This window comes from Lithobates pipiens, unplaced genomic scaffold, assembly GCF_037356315.1.
Source record: "Lithobates pipiens isolate NorthernLeopardFrog02 unplaced genomic scaffold, aLitPip1_a1.2 Scaffold_8, whole genome shotgun sequence".
In the NCBI taxonomy this organism is placed as follows: domain Eukaryota; kingdom Metazoa; phylum Chordata; class Amphibia; order Anura; family Ranidae; genus Lithobates; species Lithobates pipiens.
In genome coordinates this window covers 561636006-561649689 of record NW_027507903.1, presented here as the reverse complement: position 1 = coordinate 561649689, position 13684 = coordinate 561636006, and the positions used below count along the sequence as shown (strand labels likewise).

Here is a 13684-nt window from a genome sequence, read left to right as displayed (position 1 = left end):
AAGAACATAGAATACAGAATGTATTAACACTTAAGCCTTTTAGGAAAGTAATTTGCACTTTAACCTCTTCAGCCCCGAAACGATTTGACCGCTTAATGACCAGGCCATTGTTTGCGATACGGCACTGCATCGTTTTAACTGACAATTGTGCGGTTGTGCGACACTGTACCCAAACAAAAATTACCTTCCTTTTTTCCCCACAAATAGAGCTTTCTTTTGGTGGTATTTGATCAACTCTGCGTTTTTTATTTTTGTGCTATAAACAAAAAAACTGCCAATTTTGAAAAAAAAAATTTTTTTTCTTTACTTTCTGCTATAATACATATCCCAAAAATTTATAAAAAATAATAATTTATTCATCAGTTTAGGTCGATATATATTCTTCTACATACAGTGGTGTGAAAAAGTGTTTGCCCCCTTCCTCATTTCCTGTTCCTTTGCATGTTTGTCACACTTAAGTGTTTCGGAACATCAAACCAATTTAAACAATAGTCAAGGACAACACAAGTAAACACAAAATGCAATTTGTAAATGAAGGTGTTTATTATTAAAGGTGAAAAAAAATCCAAACCATCATGGCCCTGTGTGAAAAAGTGATTGCCCCCCTTGTTAAAACATACTATAACTGTGGTTGTCCACACCTGAGTTCAATTTCTCTAGCCACACCCAGGCCTGATTATTGCCACACCTGTTCACAATCAAGGCATCACTTAAATAGGAGCTGCTTGACACAGTAAGGTCCACCAGAAGATCCTTAAAAGCTACACATCATGCCGAGACCCAAAGAAATTCAGGAACAATTGAGAAAGAAAGTAATTGAGATCTATCAGTCTGGAAAGGGTTATAAAGCCATTTCCAAAGCTTTGGGAATCCAGAGAACCACAGTGAGAGCCATTATCCACAAATGGCGAAGACATGGAACAGTGGTGAACCTTCCCAGGAGTGGCCGGCCGCCCAAAAGTACCCCAAGAGCGCAGCGACGACTCATCCAAGAGGTCACAAAAGACCCCACAACAACGTCCAAGGAACTGCAGGCCTCACTTGCCTCAGTTAAGGTCAGCGTTTATGCCTCCACCATCAGGAAAAGACTGGGCAAAAATGGCCTGCATGGCAGAGTTCCAAGGAGAAAACCACTGCTGAGCAAAAAGAACATCAAAGCTCGTCTCAATTTCTCCACAACACATCTTGATGATCCCCAAGACTTTTGGGACAACATTCTGTGGACCGATGAGACAAAAGTGGAACTCTTTGGAAGGTGTGTGTCCAAGTATATCTGGCGTAGAAGGAACACTGCATTTCATAAAAAGAACATTATACCAACAGTAAAATATGGTGGGGGTAGTGTGATGTTCTGGGGCTGTTTTGCTGCTTCAGGACCTGGAAGACTTGCCGTGATAAAAGGAACTATGAATTCTGCTGTCTACCAAGAGATCCTGAAGGAGAATGTCCGACCATCTGTTCGTGTACTCAAGCTGAAACGAACTTGGGTTCTGCAGCAGGACAATGATCCTAAACACACCAGCAAGTCCACCACCGAATGGCTGAAGAAAAACAAAATGAAGACTTTGGAGTGGCCTAGCCAAAGTCCTGACCTGAATCCTATTGAGATGTTGTGGTATGACCTTAAAAAGGCCGTTCATGCTCGAAAACCCTCTAATGTAACTGAATTAGGACAATTCTGCAAAGATGAGTGGGCCAAAATTACTCCAGGACGCTGTAAAAGCCTCATTGCACGTTATCGCAAACGCTTGGTTGCAGTTGTTGCTGCTAAGGGTGGCCCAACCAGTTATTAGGTTTAGGGGGCAATCACTTTTTCACACAGGGCCATGATGGTTTGGATTTTTTTTCACCTTTAATAATAAACACCTTCATTTACAAATTGCATTTTGTGTTTACTTGTGTTGTCCTTGACTATTGTTTAAATTGGTTTGATGTTCCGAAACACTTAAGTGTGACAAACATGCAAAGGAACAGGAAATGAGGAAGGGGGCAAACACTTTTTCACACCACTGTACTTTTGGTAAAAAAAATCGCAATAGGCGTATATTGATTGGTTTGCGCAAAAGTTATCGTATCTACGAACTAAGGTATAGATTTAGGGACTTTTAATTTTTTTTATTGTTTTTACTGGTAATGGTGGAGATCTGCAATTTTTAACAGGACTACGACATTGCGGCAGACAAATCTGACCCCAAATTACACTTTTTGGTGACCAGTGACATTATTACATTAATCAGTGCTATAAAAATGCACTGATCAATGTATAAATGACACTGGCTGGGAAGGGGTTAACACCAGGGGCAATCAAGGAGTTAAGTGTGTTCCCTGGGTGTGTTCTAACTGTAAGGGGTATGGGCAACTAGGGACATGAAAGAGATAGCTCTTCCCGATCACTAAACAGTAGATGTCTGACGTGGCATCTGGCAAAACGGGAATCGCCTTGTTTACATAGGCAGATCAACGTTCTGCCCCTGTATACTGCGATCGTGGGTCGCCGGCAGACATCGATTCCGACGGACCCGTGGGCAGTACGCGGCAGTTGCACGTGCGTGCCCGTTATCTCCTGTGCAAAGACCATCCGACACCTACGGCGGTTTGCCCAGGAGAGCTGACCTGCTGCAGTATAATGATGGTAGCTAGTCGGCAAGCGGTTAAAGTTAAAGGTTAAAGTGTGAACTTTTGAAGATAGATTCCGCACATCTAGCTCTAAAAAGATCTTCTGAAAAACTACAAAGCTATATTTTAGGTTTTCAGGGTAGCTCAGGCTAAAAGCATAAATGGGACCCATAATCATTTTTTTCTGATACAAAATGAGAGTGCTATATGAAACAAATACACTATACCAATATGCTTGTTTTTCTTGCCAATGCAGCATAAATATGGTTACATTTCTTTTAAGTGTAATAACAATGCAAAGTGGATGGGGCTTTAGGCTACATAATCAGACGTTGAATGTCCAATATCTCCAAAACCAAACAAACAGAAAGTTTGTTTTTGTGGTACAAATCAGCACAAACAAATTGTATAATTGTTTTTAAAATGTAATAACATGTGGTGCAAAGTGGAAGAGGTTTTATCAACTATAATGCGCAATATTTCTGAAACCAAACCAGCACATACGTTCGTTTTTGCAGCACAAATCAGCAAGGATGCAGTGCAAACGAATGCTATATTTGTTTTAAAATTTTAATAACATTGGGTGCAAAGTGGGTGAGAGCCCATTCACACAGGGGCAACTCCTGATCCGACTTCAGGTCGCCCCTAGTCGCCTCAGGTCGCCTCAGGTCGGACAACATTTAAAAAGCAATGTAAGTGAATGAGAGCCGTGTTAATGCACGCTACTGAAGTCGCTCCGACTTCAAAAAAGGTTCCTGTACTACTTCTATCCGACTTGTAGGCGACCGGTACCCATTGATTTCAATGGAGGTCGCCTCCAAGTCGGATCTCCGTCTATACGGAGGCGACTTTGACAGAATTATCAGCTCTCAAGAGGGAACTCCACGGCAAATTTCTGAAAAAAAATTGGCGTGGGTTCCCCCTCCGAGAGCATACCAGGCCCTTAGGTCTGGTATGGATTCCAAGGGGAACCCCCTACGCCGAAAAAACGGCGTGGGGGTCCCCCCCAGATCCACACCAGACCCTTATCCGAGCACGCTACCCGGCCGGCCAGGAAAGGGGGTGGGGACGAGCGGGCGGCCCCCCCCCCTCCTGAGCCGTACCAGGCCGCGTGCCCTCAACATGGGGGGGTGCCTTGGGGGAGGGGGGGCGTGCGGCCCCCCCCACCCCAAAGCACCTTGTCCCCATGTTGATGAGGACAAGGGCCTCTTCCCGACAACCCTGGCCGTTGGTTGTCGGGGTCTGCGGGCGGGGGGCTTATCGGAATCCGGGAGCCCCCTTTAATAAGGGGGCCCCCGGATACCGGCCCCCCACCCTATGTGAATGAGTATGGGGTACAATGTACCCCTACCCATTCACCTGTGAAATAAAGTACAATAAAACACACAACACAGAGAAAAAGTATTTTATTGCACAGCCGGGGGTCTTCCGTCTTCGGGGGTCTTCTCGCCGGACTCCTCCGCTATGTGTGTGTAGCTCTTTTGCCAGCGGAGGAGTCCGGCTTTCTTCCTCCCCGCCGCCGGCCTCTTCTCCCGACTTCGGGGGTCTTGTCCCCCTCTTCGGTTCTTCTGCCGGGCCACCGCGCCTGGTCCGGTGGCCCGGTCTTCTGTCGCCGTCTTCCGTTCTTCTGTCGCCGCCTTCGGTTCTTCTGTCGCCGTCTTCCGGTCTTCCGTCGCCGCCGCCGCCGCCGCCGCCGCCGCCGCCGCCGCCTTCCGTTCTTCTCCTTCTTCTTCTCCTGGAGATGTTGACTCGACGAGCTCTCCGGCCACAATGCCAGGGACGCGCTCCGCTGCCTCTTATATAGGGACAATGGGGCGGTGTCACATGGGTTGATGTCACATGGGTTGGTCACATGGGTTGATGTCACATGGTGACCCCGCCCCCTTACCATGTGACATCAACCCATGTGACCAACCCATGTGACATCAACCCATGTGACACCGCCCCATTGTCCCTATATAAGAGGCAGCGGAGCGCGTCCCTGGCATTGTGGCCGGAGAGCTCGTCGAGTCAACATCTCCAGGAGAAGAAGAAGGAGAAGAACGGAAGGCGGCGGCGGCGGCGGCGGCGGCGGCGACGACGGAAGACCGGGCCACCGCCTGTAAAAGAGCTATAAGAAGGCGCGGTGGCCCGGCAGAAGAACCGAAGGCGGCGACAGAAGAACGGAAGACGGCGACAGAAGACCGGGCCACCGGACCAGGCGCGGTGGCCGGCAGAAGAACCGAAGAGGGGGACAAGACCCCCGAAGTCGGGAGAAGAGGCCGGCGGCGGGGAGGAAGAAAGCCGGACTCCTCCGCTGGCAAAAGAGCTACACACACATAGCGGAGGAGTCCGGCGAGAAGACCCCCGAAGACGGAAGACCCCCGGCTGTGCAATAAAATACTTTTTCTCTGTGTTGTGTGTTTTATTGTACTTTATTTCACAGGTGAATGGGTAGGGGTACATTGTACCCCATACTCATTCACATAGGGTGGGGGGCCGGTATCCGGGGGCCCCCTTATTAAAGGGGGCTCCCGGATTCCGATAAGCCCCCCGCCCGCAGACCCCGACAACCAACGGCCAGGGTTGTCGGGAAGAGGCCCTTGTCCTCATCAACATGGGGACAAGGTGCTTTGGGGTGGGGGGGCCGCACGCCCCCCCTCCCCCAAGGCACCCCCCCATGTTGAGGGCACGCGGCCTGGTACGGCTCAGGAGGGGGGGGGGCGCCCGCTCGTCCCCACCCCCTTTCCTGGCCGGCCGGGTAGCGTGCTCGGATAAGGGTCTGGTGTGGATCTGGGGGGGACCCCCACGCCGTTTTTTCGGCGTAGGGGGTTCCCCTTGGAATCCATACCAGACCTAAGGGCCTGGTATGCTCTCGGAGGGGGAACCCACGCCAATTTTTTTTCAGAAATTTGCCGTGGAGTTTCCCCTTGAGCTCATTCTCTGCTTGGCCGCGGCAAAAGTCGCCTGGCCTGGGGCGACTTGTAAGTCGTCCCAAGTCGCGCTTGAAGTCATCACAAGTCGTTTTGAAGTCGTCCCAAGTCGCCGCTGTCAAGTCGTGTCCAAGTAGCCTGATCAAGTCGCCTACAAGTCGTGTTGCCCCTGTGTGAATGGGCTCTGAGGCTTGATGTTAAATAATCTGAATTTGAATTCTCAAAAACTGAACCGGCTGAAACATTAATTTTTGTGGCACAAAATAGTTTTTAAGCTTAACAGCCGATGGTCCATCACCCTCCATCTTGGTTGCGTTCTGCATAATGCAGTAAGCGCAAACTTTGCGTACGCACAAATGAGTTGTCTCAATAGGTTTATACAACGAACGTATGTCCATTTATTATAAATATATTAATCAGCAAATAAAAATGAACATTTTGGATGGTATGTTAAGCAACATTCTTACCTTTCAATAGCATTGCATGGCTTTGTAGTGACCTGGAAAAATTCTTGTCACTGGTGGCGCTCTTTTGTCCTGATGGGCCTCAAACGTATGGGAACTGCCTTCTGCAAGCTTTCAAAGTTCCAAAAGACGTCAAACTCTTTAAAATATACAGCATCAAAACATGCGTCCCACAATTTCATTCAAATGAAAAGATAATTTTTTTAAGTAAATGTAACTCAATTAGAATATGGAAATGCACATACCTTAAAAGTTTTGTATAGATTACTCAATATTATACATTATTTTTTTTATATGTAAAAGGTGTGTTTTAAGAAATAATGAAAATTAAGTAAGGTACTTAAAATATCAAATTAAATTAATTAACATTTATTTTCATGTTGAAAATGATAAAAAATGTATGTTAAAATTACAAGCCAACAGAATCATTTTTATCAGTCTATCTATCTATCTATCTATCTATCTATCTATCTATCTATCTATCTATCTATCTATCTATCTATCGATCTCTCGGTCCATCTATCTATCTATCTATCTATCTATCTATCTATCTATCTATCTATCTATCTATCTATCTATCTATCTATCGATCTCTCGGTCTATCTATCTATCTATCTATCTATCTATCTATCTATCTCTAACTTTGTTTTACAGCAACACATTTAAAATAAACCTAGCCTTTGCCCATGCAGGATAAGCAACAGGTTTGCTTTCATTCCTGCAACCTCCCCAACCTTCTATGTGCAAATATTGACTTGAGCTAGAGGGCTCTGTAAACAACATGAAAATGAAAAGGAGCCTTAAAGTGATATTAAAGTCTCATTTTTTTTTAAATAACAAACATATTATACTTAACTACTCAGTGCAATGGTTTTGCACAGAGCAGCCCAGATCCTCCTCTTCTTGGGTCCCTCACTGGGGGGCACCCCAACTGAACCGCTGCTCTGTGTGTCCATTCAGACACAGAGCTGTGGTTTGGCCCCACCCCCTCTCTCTCCTCTTTGGCTTTCTGACTTGAGAGTAGTGGGAGCCAATGGTGCGGCGCTGCCGTCTCAGCCAATTAGGAGGGAGAGTCCCAGGCAGCCAAAACACTCCTGCAACATTGCTGGAACAAGATGGGCTCTGGTAAGTATTAGGGGGGCTGAGGTGGGCTGCTGCACACAGAAGGCTATTTATCTTAATGTATTGAATGCATTAGGAAAAAAAAAAACTTATGACTTTACAACCACTTTAAGCTCCACCTGTTTGCTGAAAGTGATGCTGCATAACAAACATTTTAAAATACTGTTTTTGTTTAATTTTTTTGTCCTGACTATACATTTCTTTTAAAGATGTTTTTGACCCCCACGTGACTTCACATCTTTTGTTTTGCTACTAATTATTCCTATTAGTAATCTAGCCTAAGGGCCGGTTCACACTGCAGGCGAGGCGAGGCGACTCCGACTTGCCTCGCCGCGACCTGCCGCGACCTCAGCGGCAACTTGCAGATGACTTCTGTATAGAAGTCAATGCAAGTCGCCCCGAGGTCGCCCAAAAGTAGTACAGGAACCTTTTTTCTGAGTCGGAGCGACTCGAGTCGCTCCTCTCAGAACGGTTCCATTGTACAGAACGGGGGCGACTTGCGAGAGCGAGGCGAGTCGTGTCGCCTCGCATCGCCCGCTGTGTGAACCGGCTCTAAGCCTTTTTTCCTTTCCTTTAGGGCTAGTTTATACTTTCTTCAAAACATGGCTTCGGACACGCTTTGTTAAAGCTCTCTGAATGCCAGTCAAAGCCCCTGTCACTAAATAAAATGGTTAGCTTATAGTCCTGTTTACACCTTGCTTTTGCTTGGTGCTTTGGTGAGGCTTCGATGAGACTTTGGTGTGGCTTCTATGAGGCTTTGGTGGAGCTTCGATGGGGCTTCGATGAGCCTTTGGTGGGGCTTTGGTGGGACTTCGGTGAGGCTTCCAGGGGGTTCGATGAGGCTTCGGTGGGGCTTCACGCAAGCATTGCCATATACTTCTATGGAGGCTTTGAAGATGCTTTAAATCACCACTAAAGGTACATGGGGTATCATTTTTGAAGTGAAGCAAAGCAAAGCAAAAGCAAGGAGTAAGCAGGACTGTAAGCTAACCATTTTATTTAGTTACAGGAGTTTTGAAACTAATTACAGAGAGCTTTAACAAAGCCTGTCCGAAGCCTTGTTATGAAGCAAGTGTAAACTAGCCGTTAATGTGTGTTGAAGTCGAAGAAAGTGTAAATGAGCCCTAACTCAGGAAATGGGTTGTTTGCCACATTTGGAATAATCATTAAAGCTTAAGCTCTACTAGCTTGCTGAAAGCAAGGCTGCATATTAAACATTTTAAAATAATGTAGAATTTTTTTCCTGACTATACATTTCTTCTAAAGGTGTTGTTGACCCCCATATGACTACCCATCTGTTGTTTTGCTATTGATTATTCTTATTAGTAATTGGAAAATAGGTTGTAGGCAACACATGTAATAATCAATTAGATCTAAGATGTGCCTGCAAAATCATTTATTTATGACACAGTTACCTTATCAGTCTTTTGTATTAGCCATGGCAATATCTCAGATCACCCTTGTTTTTCCAGTGCAGGTGAAATGAACATAGTTCACTAGTTACTGTGATTGATTTTCATGTTATCTAGATGTGTATATGGGATTATAACCTGTACATATAGGTGTTATGTAAGTCATGTCTTTCCCTCTAGCTCATTTTATTCAGAGAAAACCTTTATCTTTCTGCTACAAGGTAGGCAATGAAAAGACCAATCAGAATTCATTCTTTATACAGTTAATAACAATATCAAAATAAGTCATATTCTACCTCTTTACCCAATTCCACAGGTGAAGAATGCAGGTGCTCTGTCTATTGCCCCTGTTGGCCATCCAATAGCATAATTTTTCAAAGAAAGTCGGCACTATGGCAGGATCTTCCAAATATGACTTAATGTATTGGCACATCAGGTCAAAATCCAACATAGCAGAACTGCTGGTGGGTATGTTATGTTAGATTTTGACCTGATGTACCAAACAATTGTGATATATTCGTCAGATCCTGCCATGATGTCAACTGTTTTAACAAATAAATTTATACAGTTCATTTTCTGAAGTGTAAGCCTAGACCAAGAAAAGCCCTGCTACCAGGCTACCATGCACCCTTACAGTCATAAAAGCAGTACTAGTGATAAAATACTTTGCAGAAAAAAATGCCAATATGGTTCTTCTCAGGGGAATAGACAAGTAAGGCCTGGGGTGTGGGACCCTAGAGCTAGGGTTTCTATAGACATTATTCTTCTGCTTTTTTTATGACTTTGAGGGGGCAAGGAGGTTGAATCTTGAGATATGCTTTTGGAAGATTGTAGTTTTTTTTTTGGGGGGGGGGGGGAATAATAAAAAAAAATCCCTTGAAGCCTTCTACAATCTAAATTACCAGGATTTACATTTTTAAGTGCAGATCCTTAAATACTTCTCCTCAACAAATAAACTTGGTAAAAGTGTTTGTATACCCATGCTTTTGTTTTGTTTTGAATAAAGTAGGGAGAGGTTGCTGCAATGTTCCCGTTACAGGGTAATGTTACCCTATTTATCATGGTGACCATTGTCAACAGGACAGAATGTGGGGGGAAATGTTATTGGTGACCCCCTTCTCTGATGAAAGGGGAAATCTGTTTACTTTTACCTCATACTTTCTGCTGCATCTTTAGGATGAAGGCTTTAGAGTGCCTAGTAAATAAGATCTAGTCTGGTGATTCATATAAAATGTTTATTGCTTAAGAACATCAAATACAGCCTGAGGCTGTATTTGATGTTCCTAAGCAATAAACATTTTATATGAATCACCAAGCTAGATGATCATTTTTACAAGGGGCTTCTATCTCCACATCAAAGAAGAGATCATCTGATAAACAATTGATCCACTGTGATCAGAGAGGCAACAGCCTAGAACCATAACCAGGTCTCCATACACCCTGCTTACCATACACCTACCAGATCGTTGCATCTCCGGGACACAAATTTAAGTTAAATCTTCACAAAGAGAAAAACAGTACACTTTTTGCCGGAGTGCTTAACAATGTATCGCTAGGCAAAAAAGTGTTTTTTCGTTTTGGAAAACATAGAAGGTTGACATATTCCAGCCTGTGTCCCCATTGGAACACTTCTCTATTTGTACAGGTGACTGTTGTCACAAAAAAGCAAGTGAAAGAAAAGTCCCCAGAACAGAGTAAGAGAAATTCTTCCAAAAGGGACACTTCGTGGACAACTATTGAAGAAGGTAAACAAAAAAAACCTCACTTTGGTTGATTTATACCTTCCTATTGCAACTCTAGGACAGGAACTAAAGGGAAAAATACCCAATGGATTGGAATCGCATAGAGGAGCCCAAACCGCCTCTTCTTGAGTCCCCTGCTGGTGCGCCTCGCTCCTCCTCTTCTGCAAGTGTCCCATAGCAAGTCGGTTGCTATATGGCCATTTTTGCATGCTGAATACCAAGTGGTGCTGCCTGTGTCCATAGATACAGACAGCTTGGCTTTGCACCGCCTCCTCGTCGCAGGATTTGACTGATTGCAATGAGTGCCAATGACTCCCACTGCCCTGTGAGAGTGGGAGAGAGGGCAGAGGTGCTACAGAGAAGCACAGTGCTGGATTGAGTGAGGACTCTGGTACGGATAAGGGGGGTTGTGGTGAGGAGGCAGGGAATGCATTGAGATTAAAAATGTTTGGGCTTTAGAACCACTTTACATCTTTCCATTAAGTGGGGCATTCTTCCTTTATTTTAATCATGATTGCACCTAGCATTGCATTGAAAGAAAAGAGTTATATCCACCCAATCCCTTTTGTTGTACAAACACCTAAATACAAGTTTAAACTTACAATGCTATATACATTGCCTTGGATTCTATGTTCCATGTAACAAGCTGGCTTGCCCACACTTTCATGAAAAAGTAGGAAACCAATTACAGGAGCAGGGTAAGGATTCTGGGATTTTATGCATTTTGATTGAAAACCGTTGTTATGGTTGAAAGAAAGAAAAATGTAAATTTTTACAATGACGCAGAAAGAAATCGAAAGGTAATTTTTTATAATCATATTTAGAAATGTCTTGTGCATCAGCTGTGTGTGTTAAATAAATTGCTAATGAAAAAGCTTCTGAATATTTGGAATAAAATGTGTACATTATTGGCAGATAGAAAGATTTGAATCATTATGGCATATGGTAAAATCTACACTACTCCAACTATTCTGTTATGGTGGGGCAGTCTGGATTTATAGGATCTAACAAGAAAGGCTAGCTTACAAATTACAAATTAAGGGACATTTAGACCAAATTTTTATCATATATAATGGTGGAGTGCATTAGGGAAAATATGCCTTAAATGTTCCAGTATGTAGTTATGAGCTTTGTTTAGTATCTCACACTTTATATTAATCATCGGTACTGTTTTTCTTCTTTTAGGTCCAGTTACTCCCACCCCACCTGTGGTTACGGTTACTCTACCTCCCCCTCCAGTGACTGTCACCACTCTACCTTCTGCCACCACAACTGTCCGCCGCCCTCCCCTCACCACACACCCTGTGGGGGCTATAAACCAAGTGGGACATGACCCTCCTACTCCAGGCACTCGTCGCCCACCCCCTTCCAACCAGCATTCACACCCTGAAGTCTTCTGTCCTGCCCGTGAGGAAAGGAAAATCCAGTGGCCAGCGACTCAGCAAGGCATGCGAGTGGAGAGACCATGCCCAAAGGGCACTCGTGGTGAGTTTCTGTCTGAATTAAAATATAGGCATTTCCATCTCTAAGAATAGGCAAAATATGACTATTGGCTGGGCTGTTCCAGCTTCTTAGAGAATGATGATTCAAGACTGTCAGCAGTACACATTTGACATGGTTTATCTCAACCAGTGAGGAGAGTTTGCATTAAAACTGCTGCTTAAGGCAGCATATGCGATAAAAACTTTATTGGATTCCATGGGCTCTTGCCATCACCTTAAAGGGGAGGTTCAGCAAGAGCCAGTCTAGGAAGCATATTGTGCAATAAACATTGGTATATTAATACAAGATAGCTCTGCCTAAACCATATCCTCACCAGTTCCCAGTCCAAAATTTGATGGTAAATTCTGTTGGCTTGAAGTTTAGAATGTCACACAATCCTGACCTCTTCAACCATTTACAGAATGTACTCCAAGTTTCAGGGTTGAAGTCATATTGTAAAGGTCAGTTAAGTAATTAAGCCAGGCAGACATTGGAGATCATGAAAAACATACCAAATAATGTTAGCCAAAAAAGAGATTAAGTCGATGCTATCATGAGTCGTGTTCTAAACATTCTCATCTTATGTGCACCGTTGCATGAAAAGGAAATAATTTATTCTTATTTTGACTCTTGATTTGCAGATTCAGATTCGGCTTTAACCAAAGTGTTTTTGCAGAAAAATTGCATTAATTCACATAAATATTCACAAAGCAACAACACAGTCTGTGGTTTTGTAAAACTTTCTAAATAGTCTAGACTACGGTATGAAAGTTTAATTCTAACAAAAAATAATCTTGTCTAAGTCTTAACATTTTGGATGAACCCTCTGCACACTGCAACACACCATCTCTCTCTAGCAAACCTTTCAATAAAAAAATGGGGATTTTATAGTTCATATACATTGCAATAAATGTTTAAGCTGGCCACCTGCCGCAAAGTAATCCCTTCACTGGCCAGTCCTACCTTTCTTCTTTAGTCTAAAGCTTGCCATATAAGTGACAAGTTGATTGCAAATTCAATTTCATTGTTTATCAAAGTCACAAAGCAATATAAGTCACAATATGGTATCAACGGACTACAAGTAGATTGGATCAAAATTGTTCTGCTCAAACACAGCTGGAAAATCTGATCAATTTCAACAACTTTTTTCATTTTTTTTACCATTTCAATTCAATCAGTGATAAGTAATATAGCTGTCCATTATTGCCAGGTTTGAAACCAGTTTCTAGTGGTGCAATGAACCCAGGGGCAAAATTGATCAGTTACCGTTGATTACTTTCAATCATATTTGTTAATTCAGTGGATTAAAAGTTATTGAAACTGAATATTTTACACTATACATCCGATTTTATACACTACATACACTATACATCTGATTCCAATCTCTTCGTTGTGAAATTGTGGTGAAAACCAATCAAAACTGAAAGGCATTTTCGATAATTTTTTGCCCCAATTTCCATCTCTTGATTGAACCTGAGAAATAGTCTAGAGTGGCAAATTGCAGTAGATTCCACATGATTATTTTTTTAATTAAAAGCAGATAGAAAGTTTCTAAAATTGACACAACAGAATGTATGGGCAACATAAGAATGTGTTCATTTAAATCTGGCAGTTGGCCTCTACACTGAAGCAGCTCTGTTCACTTTATGCTGACTATAGGGTGAACATAGACGTATTTTTATGTAATCCTTATAAACACAGGCATTTCACTTTACCCATTCAGGTTCTCTTAATAACTAACCACTTTTCCTCCCCTATTGATACTCACTTTTGCTGCACTCTACTGCTGCCACATTTATGTATTAAGAGCCTTCAGAAACCACTAATGCTTTCAGTAATGGTGGAAGATCAGACCTTCCCTTTGTCCATAAATGCAGCGATTGGGCCTAAGTGGCAATTCGTCAGACCCAAACTCTGTCACATGGGGGAAGTGT

The 13684-nt window shown here is 43.3% G+C and overlaps 1 protein-coding gene across 3 annotated transcripts in view; it reads left to right on the top strand.

Moving 5' to 3' along the window:
• ADGRL1 (adhesion G protein-coupled receptor L1) overlaps positions 1-13684 on the top strand; it is a 624094-nt gene that overhangs the window by 545761 nt on the left and 64649 nt on the right. For all 3 annotated transcript variants that reach the window (XM_077470079.1, XM_077470078.1, XM_077470080.1), the window contains one exon: positions 11454-11753. In XM_077470079.1, the coding sequence (XP_077326205.1) occupies positions 11454-11753 (300 nt within the window). The remainder of the gene's footprint in view (positions 1-11453; positions 11754-13684) is intronic.